Below are 20,478 nucleotides of genomic sequence, written 5' to 3'. Positions count from 1 at the left end.
ATGTAAATAATGGAATTATCTGCTGCAAAATGGCACCACTTTGTCTGTTCTCTGCTTAGAACATAAAGGAGGGGCGGGGACAGGGGGGGGGGGGGGGGGGGGACAGGGGGCTGCATCAGTACTAGTATTAAAAGTAAACATAGAAGACCAAGTGGCCAATCGAGTGCACCCCCTTTAATCTTTTTGTCTGAATATACAAGTATATTTATGTGCTATGTTTACATGTTGACTGACTCTACCTCTGCTGGAAGTCTAATCTAAGCATCAACTACTCTTTAGGTGAAATAACACTATCTAAAGCCCCGTACACATGGGCCAAATGTCAGGAGACAACAGCGGAATAAAAAATAAAAAAAACAGCCGTCATTTGAGCCGTGTGGGCAACAGGACCATCAGGTGGCATCAGATCCTCCTTCCTCCTGCTGGTGATCCCTCTAGAGATAATAAAGATCTATGTAGGGGAATGAAGATCCCCTTCCTCCTGCTGGTGATCCCTCTAGAGATAATAATGATCTATGTAGGGGAATGAAGACCCCCATCCTCCTACTGGTGATTCCTCTAGAGCAGTGGTCTCCAAACTGCGGCCCTGGGGCCATATGTGGCCCTTTGCCTGCCTTTATCTGGCCCTTGAGGCACTATTCCTCTTATTGTAATGAGACACTTTTCGTCCAACTGACACTCAACAGGGGGGCATTATTTCTCCCCCTGACACCAGTAATAGGGCATTATTCTTCCCAATGATACCAAAGATGGGGCACTATTCCTTCCCCTAATACCAAAAATGATGGTGTTTATGCCCACTGATGCCTGAAAAATTTCCACTACCACTGGCCACAGTCCGGCCCCCCTAAAGTCTGAAGAACAATAAACTGGCTCTTTGTTTATAAAGTTTGGAGACCCCTGCTCTAGAGATAACTTAACATCTATATAGAAGAATCAGGACCTTCGTCCTTCTGCTGGTGATCTCTCTAGTGATAACTAAAAAAATCTTAGCAGGGGAATGAAGACCTCCTTCCTCCTGCTGGTGATCCCTCTAGAGATAATAAAGATCTATGCAGGGGAATGAAGACCTCCTTCCTCCTGCTGGTGATCCCTCTAGAGATAATAAAGATCTATGCAGGGGAATGAAGACCTCCTTCCTCCTGCTGGTGATCCCTCTAGAGATAATAAAGATCTATGTAGGGGAATGAAGACCTCCTTCCTCCTGCTGGTGATCCCTCTAGAGATAATAAAGATCTATGTAGGGGAATGAAGACCTCCTTCCTCCTGCTGGTGATTCCTCTAGAGATAATAAAGATCTATGCAGGGGAATGAAGACCTCCTTCCTCCTGCTGGTGATTCCTCTAGAGATAATAAAGATCTATGTAGGGGAATGAAGACCTCCTTCCTCCTGCTGGTGATCCCTCTAGAGATAATAAAGATCTATGCAGGGGAATGAAGACCTCCTTCCTCCTACTGGTGATCCCTCTAGAGATAATAAAGATCTATGCAGGGGAATGAAGACCTCCTTCCTCCTGCTGGTGATCCCTCTAGAGATAATAAAGATCTATGCAGGGGAATGAAGACCTCCTTCCTCCTACTGGTGATCCCTCTAGAGAGAATAAAGATCTATGCAGGGGAATGAAGACCTCCTTCCTCCTGCTGGTGATCCCTCTAGAGATAATTAAGATCTATGTATGGGAATGAAGACCTCCTTTCTCCTACTGGTGATCCCTCTAGAGATAATAAAGATCTATGTAGGGGAATGAAGACCTCCATCCTCCTACTGGTGATCCCTCTAGAGATAATAAAGATCTATGTATGGGAATGAAGACCTCCATCCTCCTACTGGTGATCCCTCTAGAGCAGGGGTGTCCAAACTTTTTTCAAAGAGGGCCAGATTTGAAGTGAACATGCATGAGGGCCAACCATTTTGCCTGACATTCTTTGAACCATTAAAATAATGTCTAAGTGTGTTCGTCTGAGCATCTAACACGGCCCAACAAGAATTCTCTTGCCTTTGTGGCTGTGTGGTGAAGAGATGAGCTTGGGCGTGTTATTTGGATATACTTTATATATTTCTTTTGTGGCCCCAACGAATCCCAGAGCGCTGCTTAGGACTAAGGATGAACTTGGGTGTGTTATTTGCATATACCGTATTTATCGGCATATAACACACACGGCTTACCATTGCCACGAATGCAGCCATACCATTGCCACAAATGCAGCCTCACATGTGGCAGCAATGCAGCCTCACATGTGGCAGCAATGCAGCCTCACATGTGCCACCAATGCAGCCTCACATGTGCCACCAATGCAGCCTCACATGTGCCACCAATGCAGCCTTACATGTGCCACCAATGCAGCCTTACATGTGCCTCAATGCAGCCTCACATGTGCCACCAATGCAGCCTTACATGTGCCACAAATGCAGCCTTACCATTGCAATCAATGCAGCCTTACCATTGCAACCCATGCAGCCTCACATGTGCCAAGAATGCAGCCTTACCATTGCCCTCAGTGCAGCCTGATCGATGCCCATCTGCAGCCTCGAAGGGCAGAGGGAGGGGGCGGGACGAGTGCCGACAGATAACAAACGGGAGAATCTCTTGTATACTCTGTGGCCTCTTTAATACAAAGTCCCGCCTCCAATGATAGACAGAACAGTCATCCAATGGCATCCCAGGAGACAGGACTTCCAATACAGAGGCTGCTGAGTAAACAGCTTGTCCTGCCCCCTCCCTGTCCCCTCCAAGGCAGCGCCGATAAATCCAGTATTTATCTTTTGTGACCCTGTGACTCTGGGGGCCGCAAACAATATATATATCCAAATCCCCAGGGGGGCCATTTTAAATCAACAGGGGGGCTGCATTTGGCCCGCGGGCCGGACTTTGGACATGCCTGCTCTAGAGATAATAAAGATCTATGTAGGGGAATGAAGACCTCCTTCCTCCTACTGGTGATTCCTCTAGAGATAATAAAGATCTATGCAGGGGAATGAAGACCTCCTTCCTCCTGCTGGTGATCCCTCTAGAGATAATAAAGATCTATGTAGGCGAATGAAGACCTCCTTCCTCCTGCTGGTGATCCCTCTAGAGATAATAAAGATCTATGTAGGGGAATGAAGACCTCCTTCCTCCTGCTGGTGATTCCTCTAGAGATAATAAAGATCTATGTAGGGGAATGAAGACCTCCTTCCTCCTGCTGGTGATCCCTCTAGAGATAATAAAGATCTATGTAGGGGAATGAAGACCTCCTTCCTCCTGCTGGTGATCCCTCTAGAGATAATAAAGATCTATGTAGGGGAATGAAGACCTCCTTCCTCCTGCTGGTGATTCCTCTAGAGATAATAAAGATCTATGTAGGGGAATGAAGACCTCCTTCCTCCTGCTGGTGATCCCTCTAGAGATAATAAAGATCTATGTAGGGGAATGAAGACCTCCTTCCTCCTGCTGGTGATCCCTCTAGAGATAATAAAGATCTATGTAGGGGAATGAAGACCTCCATCCTCCTACTGGTGATTCCTCTAGAGATAATAAAGATCTATGTAGGGGAATGAAGACCTCCTTCCTCCTGCTGGTGATCCCTCTAGAGATAACTTAACACCTATATAGAAGAATCAGGACCTTCGTCCTTCTGCTGGTGATCTCTCTAGTGATAACTAAAAAAATCTTAACAGGGAAAAGAAGATCTCCTCCCTCCTGCTGGTGATTCCTGTAGTGATAACTAAAGATCTATATAAAATAATCGTGACCTCCTTCCTTCTGCTGGTGATCCCTCTATTGATAACTAAAGATCTATTAACCGCTTGCCAACCGTACCATGTACATTTACGTCGGCAGAACTTTTACGTTACTTTTAATTTCGTGCCGTGCGGCTGCCCCTGACGCGAGCTCCGTGACCAAGCCTGCGGGACCCGCGGACACGATGAGCTGAAGAACGGGGGGGATTCCAGTGTAAACAAGGCATCTCCCTGTTCTGCCTAGCGACAGGACACTAATCGAAAAAAAGGAAGTACTTCCTTTTTTTCTATTTTTCTTAATATATGTATCTGTATTTTCGGTACCAGCAGCATTTTCACAGGTTTATTTTGGTTTAGCGCAGTGTTTTTTTATTTTTTACAGGACACTAATCGCCTGCCTCCTCTCATCAAGAGCAGTGATCAGTGTCATGTCACAGTAAGCCCCGCCCCCACACAGTTAGAATCACTCCCTAGGACACACTTAACCCCTTCCTACCACCCTATTGGTTAACCCCTTCCCTGCCAGTCACATTTATACAGTAATCAGTGCATTTTTTATAGCACTGATCGCTCTATAAATGTTAATGGTTTCAAAATAGCGTCAAAAGTGTCCGATGTGTCCGCATTTATACAGTAATCAGTGCATTTTTATAGCACTGATCGCTCTATAAATGTTAATTGATTTCAAAATAGCGTCAAAAGTGTCCGATGTGTCTGCCATAATGTAGCAGTCATGAGAAAAATCTCTGATTGCCGCTATTACTAGTAAAAAAATAAAATTATTAATAAAAATGCTATAAAACGATCCCTTATTTTGAAAACGCTATAACTTTTGCGCAAACCAATCAAACGCTTATTGTGATTTTTTTTTACCAAAAATACGTAGAAGAATATGTCGGCCTAAACTGAGAAAAAAATGGCAAAAAAATGGGGATATTTATTATAGCAAAATATTGCTTTTTTTTTTAATTGTCGCTCAACTTTTGTTTATAGTGCAAAAAATTTAAACCGCAGAGGTGATCAAATACCACCAAAAGAAAGCTCTATTTGTGGGAAAACAAGAATGTACATTTTGTTTGGGAGCCACGCCGCACGACCGCGCAATTGTCAGTTAAAGCGACGCAGTGCCAAATCGCAAAAAGCGGCCCGGTTATTGGGTAGCCAAATCCTCCGGGGCTTAAGAGGTTTAAGTGGTATCGGTAGTTCCTTTAGCCTGCTGGTGACCCCTCAATTGATAACTAAAGATCTTTATAGTGATAACAGGACTTCCTTCTACCTCCTAGGGATCCCTCTAATGATAACAAAGATCTATATAGTGGGAGTCAAAGCTTTTTCTTCCTGCTGATGATCACTCAAATGATAACTTAAGATCTATCTAGAAAAATAAGGACCTCCCTCCTGTTGGCGATCTCTCAAGTGATAACTAAAGATCTACACTCACCAGTCACTTTATTAGGCACACCTTGCTAGTACCAGGTTGGACCCCTTTTTGCCTTCAGAACTGCCTTCAATCTTCGCAAAATAGATTCAATAAGGTGTTGGAAACATTCCTCAGAGATTTTGGTCCATAGTGACACGATAGCATCAAACAGTTGCTGCAGATTTGTCGGATGCACATTCAGGATGCCAATCTCTCGTAGCCATCAGAAGATGGGCACACTGTAGTCATAAAGGGATGTACATTGTCAGCAACAATACTCAGGTAGGCCATGGCATTTAAAAAAGGCATTTTCGTCCACACAACTGCCGCTCACTGGATATTTTCTCTTTTCCAGGCCCTTTTCTGTAAACCCTAGAGATGGTTTTGTGTGAAAATCCCAGTAGATGAATGTACTGGTGAGCTCAACACAGCAAATAGCTGAAGCATTTAGAGTCTATTATTTAAACTTATATAATTTGGAGAGGCAGGGTGGAAGAATTAATACTGCAGAAAGGGAGGAAAGGGCCAAGGAATATCTATTGTCTTCAAAGATGCCAAAGATACCTACAGAAGAAGCAGAAATGATAGATGGCCCGATTACAGTTGAAGAATTTCTGGGAGCCTTAGGAGCATTAAAAGCGGGAAAGGCGCCGGGTCCTGATGGTTATACCTTGCGGTATTACAAAATTTTTGCGGAAAAACTGGCACCTAGGTTCGTTGCGGCTTTTAATTCGATCCGCGAAGGACAGAGGATGCCAGCGGAAACCTTAATGGCCGAGATTGTGGTGATTCCCAAGGATGGGAAAGATCCCGCCGAGTGTTCAAGTTATCGGCCAATATCCTTGCTAGATGTCGATTTAAAAATCCTGGCGAAGATACTGGCAGATAGAATGTTGCCGTATATCCCCGCTCTGATACACCCAGATCAAGTGGGTTTCACCCCGGGCAGAGAAGGGAGAGAGAATACCCAAAGGATAATAAGTACAATATATTTAGCACAACAACGCCACCAGTCCGTAGTTTTGATATCCGCTGATGCGGAAAAAGCCTTTGACAGGGTGGAATGGGGATATCTAAAAGTCATGCTATCACATATTGGTTTGGGGAAGGGCTTACTGAACTGGATCACAAGCCTATACTCCTGCCCATCGGCAAGAGTGAGGATTAATGAGAAAAAATCAGATCCCTTCCCTATCCATAATGGAACCCGACAGGGATGCCCCCTATCCCCAATTATATTTATTCTTTCCCTGGAGCCCTTTTTAAGAACTATTAGAGCAAACAGCGATATAAGGGGTATACGGGTTGGGGAAGACGACTATAAGGTGGCAGCGTATGCTGATGATCTACTGTTCACATTAACGTCCCCGATAACATCGCTCCCCTGCTTATTAGCAGAGATAAAAAGATATGGAAAAATTTCCAATTTTAAAGTCAACTACAACAAATCGGAAGCAATGGGAATTGAGGTGAACAGTGGATTACGGCATCAGTTGGCCGGTAGTTTCTCTTTCAGATGGACAGATTCCCATGTGGAATATTTAGGGACGAAGATACCGAGGAAATTGGGCAGGATCTTTGAATTAAACTTTATACCCCTGATAAAACAAATAAAGCTAGATTTACAAAAATGGGATAAAGAAACATTCTCATGGTTTGGCCGAATAAATATAATAAAAATGAACACGATGCCAAGGCTAATCTATCTTCTGCAGACCCTTCCCATAACATTGCCGATGGGATTCCTGAGAGACATACGAGCAAAGTTTATGAAGTTCATTTGGGCTGGAAAACCGGCCAGAGTCCGGAGAAATATACTGACTCTACCCAAAGATAAAGGAGGAGTGGGCCTCCCAGATCCAATGGGGTACTATGAAGCCTCTCATCTAGCACGAGTAGTGGATTGGTGCACACAACAGGCTGACAAACCCTGGGTCAATCTGGAACAAGAAGCCAGTAGTATCCCTATAGAAGGTCTGGCGTGGTTGGGGGAGAATAAGATACCTCAGAGCGCAAAGAAACACCCGATGATAAAGGCTACACTTAGAGTTACCAGGCGGGCGTGTAAGAATACGAATCTGGTGAAATGTATCGGCCCTATGACACCTATCCTAGGAAACCCGAGCTTTGGGCCAGGGTTAAAAGACCGTTATTTCAATAACTTGAGACAGAAGGGAGCCTGCAGGCTGATACATTTCATGAGAGAGAACCACGTAATGCAGAACGAAGATTTAGAACTGGTATATGGGGAAGACTTAGATATATGGAGACGTAATCAGTTGAGAACGTTTTTAGGATCTCTGAAGACCCACGAGGCAGAAATAGGGACTCCGTCCAAATTTGAGGAAATCTGTTTAAAAAAAGAACCATCGAGACATATGCTATCATATATGTATACCTTATTGATCGAATCAAAGGCGCCACGAGAGCTTGTCTTCATACAGGCATGGGAAAGGGAGCTGGGCGTTAAGTTTTCAGATACTCAGAAAAATAAGATCTTTGCATTTATACATAAAGCCTCAATCGCATCTAGGTACCAGGAGGGGGGATATAAAGTTATGACAAGGTGGTACAGGACACCAACAATACTAAATCGTTTTTTTCCCACTACGTCAAAAATTTGCTGGAGATGTCAGAAAGAGGAGGGCACCATGGTACACATATTCTGGGAATGTCTGGTGATAAGAGAATTCTGGAGGGTGGTCTCGGAGACAATCCGGGAAATTACCGGGATAAACTTAGGAGACAGACCTGCGGCGTTCTTGTTACTCGACATTCCCATATCAATGGAAAAATATAAACAATCTCTAATCCGTCACTTGATAACAGCCGCAAAGGCGTGTATACCTATCCTATGGAAGAGTACCGCCTCCCCAACAAAACTGCAATGGCTTAGCAGAATAAATGAGATACAGATGATGGAAAACCTCACAATGGGAATACAGGAACGAGAGGAGACCTATTGGAGGACCTGGACTCCATTCATTGAATATAGGGAGCGGAGCTTTTAGGGGGGGGGGAGGGGGGAGAGACGGGGGAGAGACCGGGGACAGATGCATTTCTTCTTTTTTTTTTTTTTTTTTTTTTTTTTTTGGGTGGGGAGGGAGGGAGGATTTTTGGGTGGACGATTAACATTTCCTCGGGCTTAGAACACCCCCTTGGAGGATAGCAGACGAAAATAGCGGGTTCACCAAGGATAGGGGACCTGGGCCAGTACAGATGAGATTAGAAATGTAATAGGAGGCGGAAATATAGAGTATATGAGATGCTAAGGTGAAGATTACAAGGAATGTTATAAGGCTGTAAAATAGAGTTTATGAGATGTTAAGGTGAAGATCTCAATGAATGTTATAATGATGTAGAGACTGTAAAAGCTGTACCTATTGTGTCATGTCTGTGGAAGGAACAGAGGAAAAGAGAAAAAAAGATATACAAAATAAAGAATTATAAAAAAAAAAAAGAAGGGGGTACGCCCCAGAAACGCGTCAGCCGTTCAGATGTCTGAAGTTCCACTGGCAGGTGCCGCGAGGCCCAGTCCAGTTGTCTGAAAAGCGCTTACTTACGATTGTCTTGTGAGTAGGACTATTGCTTTTTATTCTGTTTTAATAAAAAAATGTAAGTGGTAATGCAAAAAAAAAAAAAAAAAAAAATCCCAGTAGATCAGCAGTTTTTTAAATACTTAGACCAGCTCGTCTGGCACCAACAACCATGCCACATTCAAAGTCACTTAAATTCTCTTTCTTCCCCATTCAGATACTCGGTTTGAACTTCAGCAAGTCGTCATCACCCCTTCTAGATGCCTAAATGCCATAGGTGTGCGCAGCCTATTGCATTAGGGTGTGCACCCCAAAGCTCAAATACACATGCACTTGTATATATATATATATATATATATATATATATATATATATATATATATATATATATATATATATATTAGGGCAATGGACAGTGTTGGTAGAGCAGTGGATGCAGTAGTTTATTTTTTATATATTTTTTTATTACTATTTTTTTACAATTTTAGTATTTTTTACAAGATCTTTTTTTTTTACTATCATTTTTTATTATTGTTTTATACAAATATCTTTTAGGAGCCCCACTGGGGTGCTGTGGTGAAATATCAGGGGTCTAAAGAGACCCTTGATGTCTCACTTTGAGACAGAGAAACTGATTGAGGACAGAGATTCCCTAGTCCCTGTCTCTGCAGCCAAACAGGGGTAATCTGTCCAGCACAGGGTGATTAGGGTGTGCCCAGGCACACCTGGCACACCCTGTGCGCACACCTATGCTAAATGCATTGAGTTTCTGCCATGTGATTGGCTGATTAGCAATTTGTGTTACCAAGCAATTGAACAAGTGTACCCAATAAAGTGTCCGGTGAGTGTATATAGCATAATAAGGACCTTCTTTGTGAGGCTGATGACCCATCTAGTGATAACTAAAGATCTATACAGGGGAATCAGGACCTCTACCCTGTTCTCTTTGTATTGCTTCCTTTGTGTGAAATCCCTGGCGTTCTTGCCGCTCCCTCTGCTTTCCTATAAAAAATGACCATGCTAAACAGGAGAACACAGCATGGTCAGTTTTCAAGCTATGCTCTCCTCCAATGATCTTGCTTGTCCTGACACGCCTCCCCTGCACAGCCTTTCACTGGGAAGCTCAGTGTAGTGCGGTTTCTCCTCCATGAGCCCTAATGCAGGTGAGAACAGAGGGAATGTGATCACTGCACAGGACAGGGGCCAAGGTCAGCCATGAGAACGAACATGATCAGAGACCTCAATGTTCCTGGTGAGATATCTGCTGGTGCATAGCAAAGTCATAGCAATATTGGACTACCTGATCTTAATCTGTTTCTCAGCAATTCACTGCTTAAGAAGCTTACCAGCAGAAATGTTTACACTGGTAAACAGTGTAATATTAACATTCCACAATGACAGCATGACTTCCCACAAAATTGCTCCCAGGTTATATCAATAGCATTATTGATTTCACTTCTCCGCTATACATTTCAGGTTCTAGCTATGCCATTTGCATCATATTTATTCAGATGCACATAGTGGGGCAGATCCACAAAAGAATTACGCCGGCGTATCTATTGATACGCCGGCGTAATTTTAAATTTCCCGCGTCGTATCTTTTTTTTGTATCTACAAAAGAAGATACAACGGCATCTGGGATCGATCCGACAGGCGTACGTCTTAGTACGCCGTCGGATCTTAGGTGCATTTTTTCCCGCCGACCGCTAGGTGTAGTTTCCGTCGAATTCCGCGCCGAGTATGCAAATTAGCTAGTTACGGCGATCCACGAACGTACGTCCGGCGCATTTTTTTTACGTTGTTTGCGTTCGGCTTTTTCTGGCGTATAGTTAAAGCTGCTATATGGTGGCGTACTCAATGTTAAGTACAGTATGGCCGTCGTTCCCGCGTCGAAATTTGAATTTTTTACGTCGTTTGCGTAAGTCGTTCGCGAATAGGGATTTGCGTAAAATGACGTCACCGTCGTAAGCATTGGCTTGTTCCGGTTTAATTTCGAGCATGCACGCTGGGATACCCCCACGGAAAAAAAAACATTGTTTACGTCGGGTCACGACGTATTTACATAAAACACGCCCCTATTACATCCATTTGAATTCCGCGCCCTTACGCCGCCAAAGATACACTACGCCGCCGTAACTTACGGTGCAAGTTCTTTGAGGATTCGAAAAAAGAAAAAATACGTTACGGCGGCGTAGTGTATCTTAGATACGCTGCGCCCGACCTAAAGATGCGCGGAGGTATGTGAATCTGCCCCCAGTATGTCTATGACAAAGGGAACTTATTAGAGTACTGTAGAAACTTTGGCTGCTGCAGCTAATTTCGGGTCACAGAATCTACTATAGGGATGACAGTCCTTAAAGGGGTTGTAAAGGTAAAAAAAAAAAAAAAAAAAAACCCTAAATAGCTTCCTTTACCTTAGGCTGGGTTCACACTACGATTTTTCCGTCCGTCAGCCGCATACGTTTTCAGTATTGAAAACGTACGGGCCCGTACGGGAAAACGCATGCATAGACAATGCATTGCAAATCGTATGCACTCAGATGCATCCGGGTGCGTACGATTTGCTGGCAAAACGTTTTTTAAACGTACGCAAAACCGTATTCAACCACGGTTTTGCGGCCGTTTTTGAAACAGTATGGCAAACGCATACGTTTTTTTTTAACATTAATGTCAATGGAAAACGCACATATGTGCGGTTCCATATGTTTACGTCCGTTTCAGCCGCATACGTTTTTTCATATAAATCGTATGCGGCTGACGGATGGGAAAATCGTAGTGTGAACCCAGCCTAAGTGCAGTCCTCCTTCAGTTACCTCATCCTTCCATTTTGTTTTTAAATGTGTTAAATGTCCTTATTTCTTCTGAGAAATCCTCACTTCTTGTTCTTCTGGGCTTTCTCCCTGGTGTGGAGAAAGCCTCTTGAGGGGGCGAGCAGGAGAGTCAGGACGCTCTCTACTTTGCAGATAGAGAAAGGAGCTGTGTGTTAGTGGGCGTCCTGACACTCCTGCTCGCCCCCTCAAGAGGCTTTCTCCACACCAGGGAGAAAGCCTTGCATTACTGTGTGGAGTTACAGACAGAAGAACAGGAAGTGAGGATTTCTCAGAAGAAATAAGGACATTTAAAAACAAAAACGAAGGATGAGGTAAGTGAAGGAGGACTGCACTAAGGTAAAGGAAGCTATTTAGGGAAAAAAATGTGCCTTTACAACCCCTTTAAGCCTTAACCTAGGGCAATGTCCACATTTCCAACATGACAGGTTCTCTTTAAGATTCCTTAAAGGAAATACCATAGACATTTTACATGCTTCCTCAAAGCAATACAGAAAATCTGAACAGTTTGTAATTAAATGCAATATAAACATGGTACAGAACAGTAAAAAATGGAAATACATGCTATTTACAAAGCAGAGGGATTCACTGCGTTGCCATACACACTAGAACTTTGATGACGCAGGAATTGTTACCTGCCCCAAAATAAGATGTCATTGAGACTATAAAAAAGTCAGGCTTCAAAACATAAGTACGAGTTTCACTGCACCCTTATCTTCCTATTCAGAGATAGTCATAACTTTATACTCCAACTACAGTAACTTGATCACAATAATTCTTATAGCCAAACTCCGGGTTAGAAGAAGAAATCCTTCGCAGTGGGGCCCCCTGTACTGCAAGATTGAAATACTCGGCAGATGAGAAGGTTGCATTACTTATCTTACTCCGCTCAAGCCAGCCCCACGGTGTCCTCTTTTCCCTCCGGCAATCTGGGCTGCGGGCAGTCCTTTAATGCGGAGTTCCAGCCTTTTAGCCGGGCACTCACTGCGCATGCGCGAGTCACTCTGCGCTCTATGAGTGGACAGGCGATCTCATGGGACCTATCACGTGTCCCTGGAGATCGCCTAAAGGGAGGGGCCGCCTAAGGCGAGAAGAGAAGTCGCGGAGGCGGTCTCTGGGCGGAAGGAGGAAGTGGGACAGGACTCCTACCTGAAGCCCCCACTCCCCCCCCCCGAAAAAATTACATCAAATGTGGCATGTAAGGGGCGAGGAGTGCTTAAAGCGGAAGCTCCACTTTTGAGTGGAACTCCGCTTTAACGTCTTCATTTACAATGAGGGCTAATAACTAGAGCTGCACTATTTATCATTAAAAAAATCGAGATCTCTATTCAACCCCCCTCACGATCATAATCCAGCATTTCCACGATTCATACAGTGCAGAGCGTTCTCTGCTCACTCACAGCTGTCCAAAAAAAGAAAAGCTGGAAAATGTTTATCAACATTGTCAGCTCTGGGAGATAACTATAAACAATGTATCATTTGGTTCTTTTAGATCAAAGGAATGAACTTCGGTCTGTAAATGGTTAGTTTAACCACTTAAAGACTCTATGTGTGAGAAACGCAGGTGCTACCACATATCTGTGCATTTTCAGTGCGTTCCCATGCGTTGTGTGTAGGGCAGCTTAATTTCAATGGGCTGCCCTATGCGCGATAAACACGTAAAGTAACGACCTGATTCTATTCCAAAAGCACGCCACACGGAACCACATTTGTGGCACCATGCGGTTTGGCCTACACAAATATACGCATTGTCAAATGCCATTAACAAGTGGTGGCACCACTGCGCATCTGCTAAAGGACAGTGCGATTCTGTGCGTGTCGGAAAAGTTGGCGATTTTGTGCACTTCCCTGGCACGCATAGATGTGAACACATCCTAAAGTGTTTGTAAACTCTAATTTCCTCCCTTTTATGCCGCGTACACACGATCGGTCAAACCGATGAGAACGATCTGATGGACGGTTTTCATCGGACCAAATCGATCGTGTGTGGGCCCCATCGGTTATTTATCCATAGGTTAAAAAAAAAGCAATCTTATTTTAAATTTAACCGATGGATTCCTAACCGATAGAAAAAAAACGATCGTTAGTAGGCACAACCATCGGTTAAAAATCCACGCATGCTCAGAATCAAGTCGACGCATGCTCGGAAGCATTGAACTTCGTTTTTTTCAGCACGTTGTTGTGTTTTACGTCACCGCGTTCTGACACGATCGTTTTTTTTAACTGATGGTGTGTAGGCACGACGTACCATCAGTCAGCTTCATCAATTAACCGATGAAAACGGTCCATCAGACCGTTCTCATCGGATGGACTGATCGTGTGTATGCAGCATTAGTCTGTTATATAGACCAGTGGTCTCCAAACTGTGGCCCAGGGGCCAGATGCGGCCCTTTGCGTGCCTTTATATGGCCCTTGGGGCACTATTCCTCCACTGATATGAGACACTATTCTGCCTACAAAATGGGGCACTATTCCTTCCAATGATACTAACAATGGGGCGCTATTCCTCCCCCTAATACCAAATGTAGTGATGTTTACTTCCACTGATGGCCGGAAACTGTCCACTCCTGCTGGTCTCAGTTCGGCCCCCTTAAGTCTGAAGGACAATAAACTGGCCCTCTGTTTAGAAAGTTTGGAAGACCCCTGATATAGACCATTGAAAGTGTTTTATTATATCTGTTCGACTAGCGAAGAAAAAAATTACCAGCAAGAAATCTTGTGATCTGATAACATCCTCTGGTCCTTGCCTCTGGACTGTTATCAGCTAACATTATTTCCTGCCATCTCCGTGGACTACAAAACACCTCCCCCTGCCAGGAAATAGAGAGGGAGTGTTAAAGGGGAGGTTCACCCTAAAAACCACTTTCTCTAATTACACTGGCCCCCACATTACAATACGATTATGCCTGTTATGTTTTTTTTGATGCTGTACATACCTTCGTACAGTTATTCACCCCTGGCTTTGGGGTTGCGAGTCCCGCGGGAGTGGGCGTTCCTCACATGCTGGTGATTGATGTTTTGACAAAAAAACAGCTCCCCCCCGTCGCGTAAGCCGCGTCACGACTGGCGAAAGGAGCCGAACGGCGAGTCGGCGCTATACTGCGCCTGCGCATCGCCGTTCTGCTCCTTTCGCCAATCGTGACGCGGCTTACGCGACGGGGGGGAGCTGTTTTTTTGTCAAAACGTCAATCACCAGCATGTGAGGAACGCCCACTCCCGCAGGACTCGCAACCCCGAAGACAGGGGTGAATAGCTGTACGAAGGTATGTACAGCATCAAAAAAAACATAACAGGCATAATCGTATTGTAATGTGGGGGCCAGTGTAATTAGAGAAAGTGGTTTTTAGGGTGAACCTCCCCTTTAAGCTGGAAATGCATTATACAATTTTCTTATTCAATTTCCTTTAGATTTAACTTCAACTCTGTAGTGCAAGGGCATACCTGATTGCATGCAAATTGAAAGTGTTTAGGTTTGATGTCATAGTATATGGTTTTGGTAGAAAATAGTATGATGTATGGCCAGCGTTAGGTAGTCCAAAGAAAATTCCTGTCCTACGGTGACAATGCTGCTCTTTACAGTTGTCACCCTAGGACAGAAAGTGAGTTAATAGCAAGTTTATCAGGTTTAAGGAAAGGAATGAAAATGTGAAATAAGAAAACTAACGCAGCCACCTAAGGACCAGCAAAGTGCAATGATATACTTAGGGCTACAAAAAGCTCAGGTATGAATCAGAGCTGAAAGGGTAGAAGGTGTTCAGGAAAGTAAGTGATCGCTCTGTAAAGTGTATGATTATGTTACACAGAGAAGGTGACGCCGCGTTCAGGTAGAATACACAATCATGTGTAAAGGAAATAGAATTAAATGGAACACACCCCTGAAGTCATCAGAACTACCATTATTATTGGTGGCCATACATCCTCCGATAAATGATCCATTTCTTTCTCAATGATCTCAATCTAACCAAGAAACACGGGGAAGTGTGGATTACGATAAATACTTGGAAGATCTGATTGTAAATTATCGATCGCCTCTGTTTCCATCATGCAATCTGATAATCTGACGGAGATACAATCAGATCCATGAGAAAAAGCATCTCAGTGCTGCCGACCAATGCAACATCATCGATCATCTTCTGTCCTGGCCCATCGACTCAGTTTGATCGAATCTTTCTATGAAATCTTTATTTAGCATTGTAATAACAACAAGAAAGGCACAGCGTACATACACAGCTATCCGAGGAGGATGGACCACAGGAGATCATTGTGCGTGGAGAGCAAATGGATTCAATCTATCTAAATTTACACTGATACATCATGGCAAAGGGAAGCGTGTCTGGCCACCGGGAAGGTGATCCTCCTGTACTAGATGAGGATCTCTCTATATACAGCAGATCTCTCTATATAACGCAACTCGCACCTTCTCTCTTTATATATGTGTATGATCTCTGTATACAGCAGATCTCTCTCTATACAGTTATGAAGAGCTCTCTATATAAATGTAATCTTTCTCTATATATAGTTATGGAGATCTCTATATATACAGATCTCTCTATATATAGTTATGGAGATCTCTCTATATACAGCAGATCTCTCTATATATAGTTATGGAGATCTCTCTCTATACACAGCAGATCTCTCTATATATAGTTATGGAGATCTCTCTATATATACAGCAGATCTCTCTATATATAGTTATGGAGATCTCTCTATATACAGCAGATCTCTCTATATATAGTTATGGAGATCTCTCTATATACAGCAGATCTCTCTATATATAGTTATGGAGATCTCTCTATACACAGCAGATCACTATATATATAGTTATGGAGATCTCTCTATATACAGCAGATCTCTCTATATACAGCAGATCTCTCTATATATAGTTATGGGGATATCTCTATATACAGCAGATCTCTCTATATATAGTTATGGAGCTCTCTCTATATACAGCAGATCTCCCTATATATAGTTATGGAAATCTCTCTATATATACCGCAGATCTGCTATTTATAGACAGAGATTTGCTGTATATAGAGAAGTCTGTGGCTATATATAGGGAGATCCCTCTATATACAGCAGAGCTCTCTTTATACATAGCTATAGAGATCTCTCTATATACAGCAGATCTCTTTATATATATTTATGTAGATCTCTCTATATACAGCAGATCTCTGTCTATATATAACTATGGAGATCTCTCTATATACAGCAGATCGCTCTTTATATATAACTATGGAGATCTCTCTATATACAGCAGATCGCTCTTTATATATAACTATGGAGATCTCTCTATATACAGCAGATGTCTTTATATAGAGTTATGTAGATCTCTCCATTTACAGCTGATCTCTCTCTATAAATAGCTAAGTAGATCTCTCTATATACAGCACATCTCTGTCTATATATAACTATGGAGATCGCTCTATATACAGCAGACCTCTCTATATATAGATACAGAGATCTCTCTCTCTATATATATATAACGGATCTCAGTCTAATCTATAGCTATGGAGATCTTTCTATATACAGCAGATCTTGATCACTCTCTCTCTCTCTCTCTATATATAGATCTCTTTCTATATAGAGAAGATTTATTTATATATTTATCAATAGAAATGTCTGATCACAGCTGATCTCTCTCTATTGATTATAAATCTTTAGAGATATATGTATATACTATATCTCTCTCCCTCTCTCTCTCTATGTATATTTATAGATCCCGAACTTTCTCTCTCTCTCTATATATATATATATATATATATATATTTATACAGTATATCCCATGTATAGAGATCAGATCTCTCTCTCTTTCTCTCTCTCTCTCTCTCTCTCTCTCTCTCTATATATATATATATATAAACTTATCCCATGTATAGAGAAGTGTGTGTATATAGATCAGATCTCTCTCTATAGATATACCTATCCCATGTATAGAGATGTGTGTACTGTATATAGATCAGATCTCTATATCTCTCTCTCATGTATAGAGATGTGTATATAGATCGGATCTCTCTCTATATCTATCTATCCCATGTATAGAGATGTGTGTATACAGATCAGATCTCTATCTCTCTCGTGTATGGAGATGTATGTACTGTATATAGATCAGATCTTTCTATATATATATATATATATATATATATATATATATATCTCATTCATGTATATAGATGTGTGTATATAGATCAGATCTCTATATATCTCTCTCTTTCTCATGTATAGAGATGTATGTACTGTATATAGATCAGATCTCTCTATATCTCGCTGTCTATATATATATATATCTCATGTATAGGGGTGTGTATATAGACCAGATCTCTCTCTCTCTATATATATATATATATATATATATATATATATATATATATATCTCATGTATAGATGTGTGTATATAGATCAGATCTCTCTATATCTCTCTCTCATGTATAGATGTGTGTATATAGACCAGATCTCTCTATCTCTCTCTCTATCTAGCTGTCTATATATATATATATATATTTATCTCTCTATATCTCTCTCTCATGTATCGAGATGTGTATATAGATCAGATCTCTCTATATCTCTCTCTCTCATGTATAGAGGTGTGTATATAGATCAGATCTCTCTATATCTCTCTCTCATGTATAGAGGTGTGTATATAGATCAGATCTCTCTATATCTCTCTCTCATGTATAGAGGTGTGTATATAGATCAGATCTCTCTATATCTCTCTCTCATGTATAGAGGTGTGTATATAGATCAGATCTCTCTATATCTCTCTCTCATGTATAGAGGTGTGTATATAGATCAGATCTCTCTATATCTCTCTCTCATGTATAGAGGTGTGTATATAGATCAGATCTCTCTATATCTCTCTCTCATGTATCGAGATGTGTATATAGATCAGATCTCTCTATATCTCTCTCTCATGTATAGAGGTGTGTATATAGATCAGATCTCTCTATATCTCTCTCTCGTGTATAGAGATGTGTATATAGATCAGATCTCTCTCATGTATGGAGATGTGTGTATATAGATCAGATCTCTCTCATGTATGGAGATGTGTGTATATAGATCAGATCTCTCTCATGTATAGAGGTGTGTGTATAGACCAGATCTCTCCCATGTATGGAGATGTGTGTGTATATAGACCAGATCTCTCCCATGTATGGAGATGTGTATATAGACCAGATCTCTCTATCTCAAGTATGGAGATGTGTATATAGATCAGATCTCTCCCATGTATGGAGATGTGTGTATATGGAGGAGACATGTCACTACTAGTGAGTAAGTAAGTAAACTTCCCCAAAGTGAACTTTTCTTTGGTCAGGTAAAGTAGTGATGGTATAGAGTGAGGTGTGATCCCAGCACACACACCTATAGGTGATCCCCTCCCCCCTCCTGTACCTACCTGCACTGAGTTCCAGGTTGCCCTCGCTGGTGGCCTGCTGGCAGAACCTGTTGTTGTTGGCTCCGGGTTGCCCCCCCCTGGTGTGGCAGTGGGAGGAGGTGGTTGGGTTGGCTCGGATGGGCCCGTTGTGATAGGAGCTGTGAGCCTGCTGGTAATGATGCTGCTGCTGGGGCTCGGTGCTGATGGAGGAGGCTGGGGTCTGGTTGGGGAAAGGTGTCCCCAGATGTGGGATCTCCACCATGGTGGGCCGGTCGTACCTCCTGGCCAGCAGGGACCTCTTGTTGGAGGAGAAGGTCTTGAGGACGCTATAGGGGCTCCTCTGTTTGTAGATTTTCGGGATGCAGGGCCCCTCCTCTGCCGGCTGCATCTCCTCCTCCATCTCCTCCGTGCTCTCCCTTCCCTCCGATCGTCTTCTTGTCTCTGATCACCGCCGCTGAGCCGAGCAGAGGGGAGCCGCCTGATTGACAGCCGGCCTCTCCAATGCCTGGAGGGAGAAGGGAGGTAAAGAGCAAGTGTTTAGGGTAATATTTGCTAATGATGATGGGGGGAAGGGGCGGGGCGTGCAGCTGCTGGCTGCTGGCTGAGCTCTGCTGGGTGCTGCTCACAATTCCAGGTGCCTGGAGTGCAGGGGGGTCATTACAGCACATTGATCCCCCGAGCAACACTTCACACACATACAATCCACTGGACTCTGATCAGCCTGAAAAAGTCTGGACTCTGATCAGCCTAAAAAGTCTGGACTCTGATCAGCCTGAAAAGTCTGGACTCTGATCAGCCTGGAAAAGTCTGGACTCTGATCAGCCTGAAAAGTCTGGACTCTGATCAGCCTGAAAAGTCTGGACTCTGATCAGCCTGGAAAAGTCTGGACTCTGATCAGCCTGAAAAAGTCTGGACTCTGCTCAGCCTGAAAAGTCTGGACTCTGCTCAGCCTGAGAAGTCTGGACTCTGATGAGCCTGAAAAGTCTGGACTCTGATCAGCCTGAGAAGTCTGGACTCTGATCAGCCTGAAAAGTCTGGACTCTGATCAGCCTGAAAAGTCTGGACTCTGATCAGCCTGGAAAAGTCTGGACTCTGATCAGCCTGGAAAAGTCTGGACTCTGATCAGCCTGAAAAGTCTGGACTCTGATCAGCCTGGAAAAGTCTGGACTCTGATCAGCCTGAAAAAGTCTGGACTCTGCTCAGCCTGAAAAGTCTGGACTCTGCTCAGCCTGAGAAGTCTGGACTCTGATGAGCCTGAAAAGTCTGGACTCTGATCAGCCTGAGAAGTCTGGACTCTGATCAGCCTGAAAAGTCTGGACTCTGATCAGCCTGAAAAGTCTGGACTCTGATCAGCCTGAAAAGTCTGGACTCTGCTCAGCCTGAAAAGTCTGGACTCTGATCAGCCTGAAAAGTCTGGACTCTGCTCAGCCTGAAAAGTCTGGACTCTGATCAGCCTGAAAAGTCTGGACTCTGATCAGCCTGAAAAGTCTGGACTCTGATCAGCCTTAAAATTTTGGACTCTGATCAGCCTGAAAAGTCTGGACTCTGATCTGCCTGAAAAGTCTGGACTCTGATCAGCCTGAAAAGTCTGGACTCTGATCAGC

At 43.1% G+C, this 20,478-nt stretch overlaps 1 protein-coding gene across 1 annotated transcript in view; it reads right to left on the bottom strand.

Annotated features, from left to right (window-relative positions):
- Positions 1–19,452, bottom strand: part of BEND4 (BEN domain containing 4) — a 202,506-nt gene extending 183,054 nt beyond the window's left edge. The window contains exon 1 of the mRNA XM_040335023.1: positions 18,896–19,452. Coding sequence (XP_040190957.1) covers positions 18,896–19,274 — 379 coding nt within the window. The 5' untranslated portion in view covers positions 19,275–19,452. The remainder of the gene's footprint in view (positions 1–18,895) is intronic.
- Between the last annotated feature and the right edge of the window lie 1,026 nt (positions 19,453–20,478).

The sequence above is a fragment of the Rana temporaria genome, chromosome 1, assembly GCF_905171775.1.
Source record: "Rana temporaria chromosome 1, aRanTem1.1, whole genome shotgun sequence".
Lineage (NCBI taxonomy): Eukaryota > Metazoa > Chordata > Amphibia > Anura > Ranidae > Rana > Rana temporaria.
This window is presented reverse-complemented; position numbering and strand designations above follow the sequence as displayed.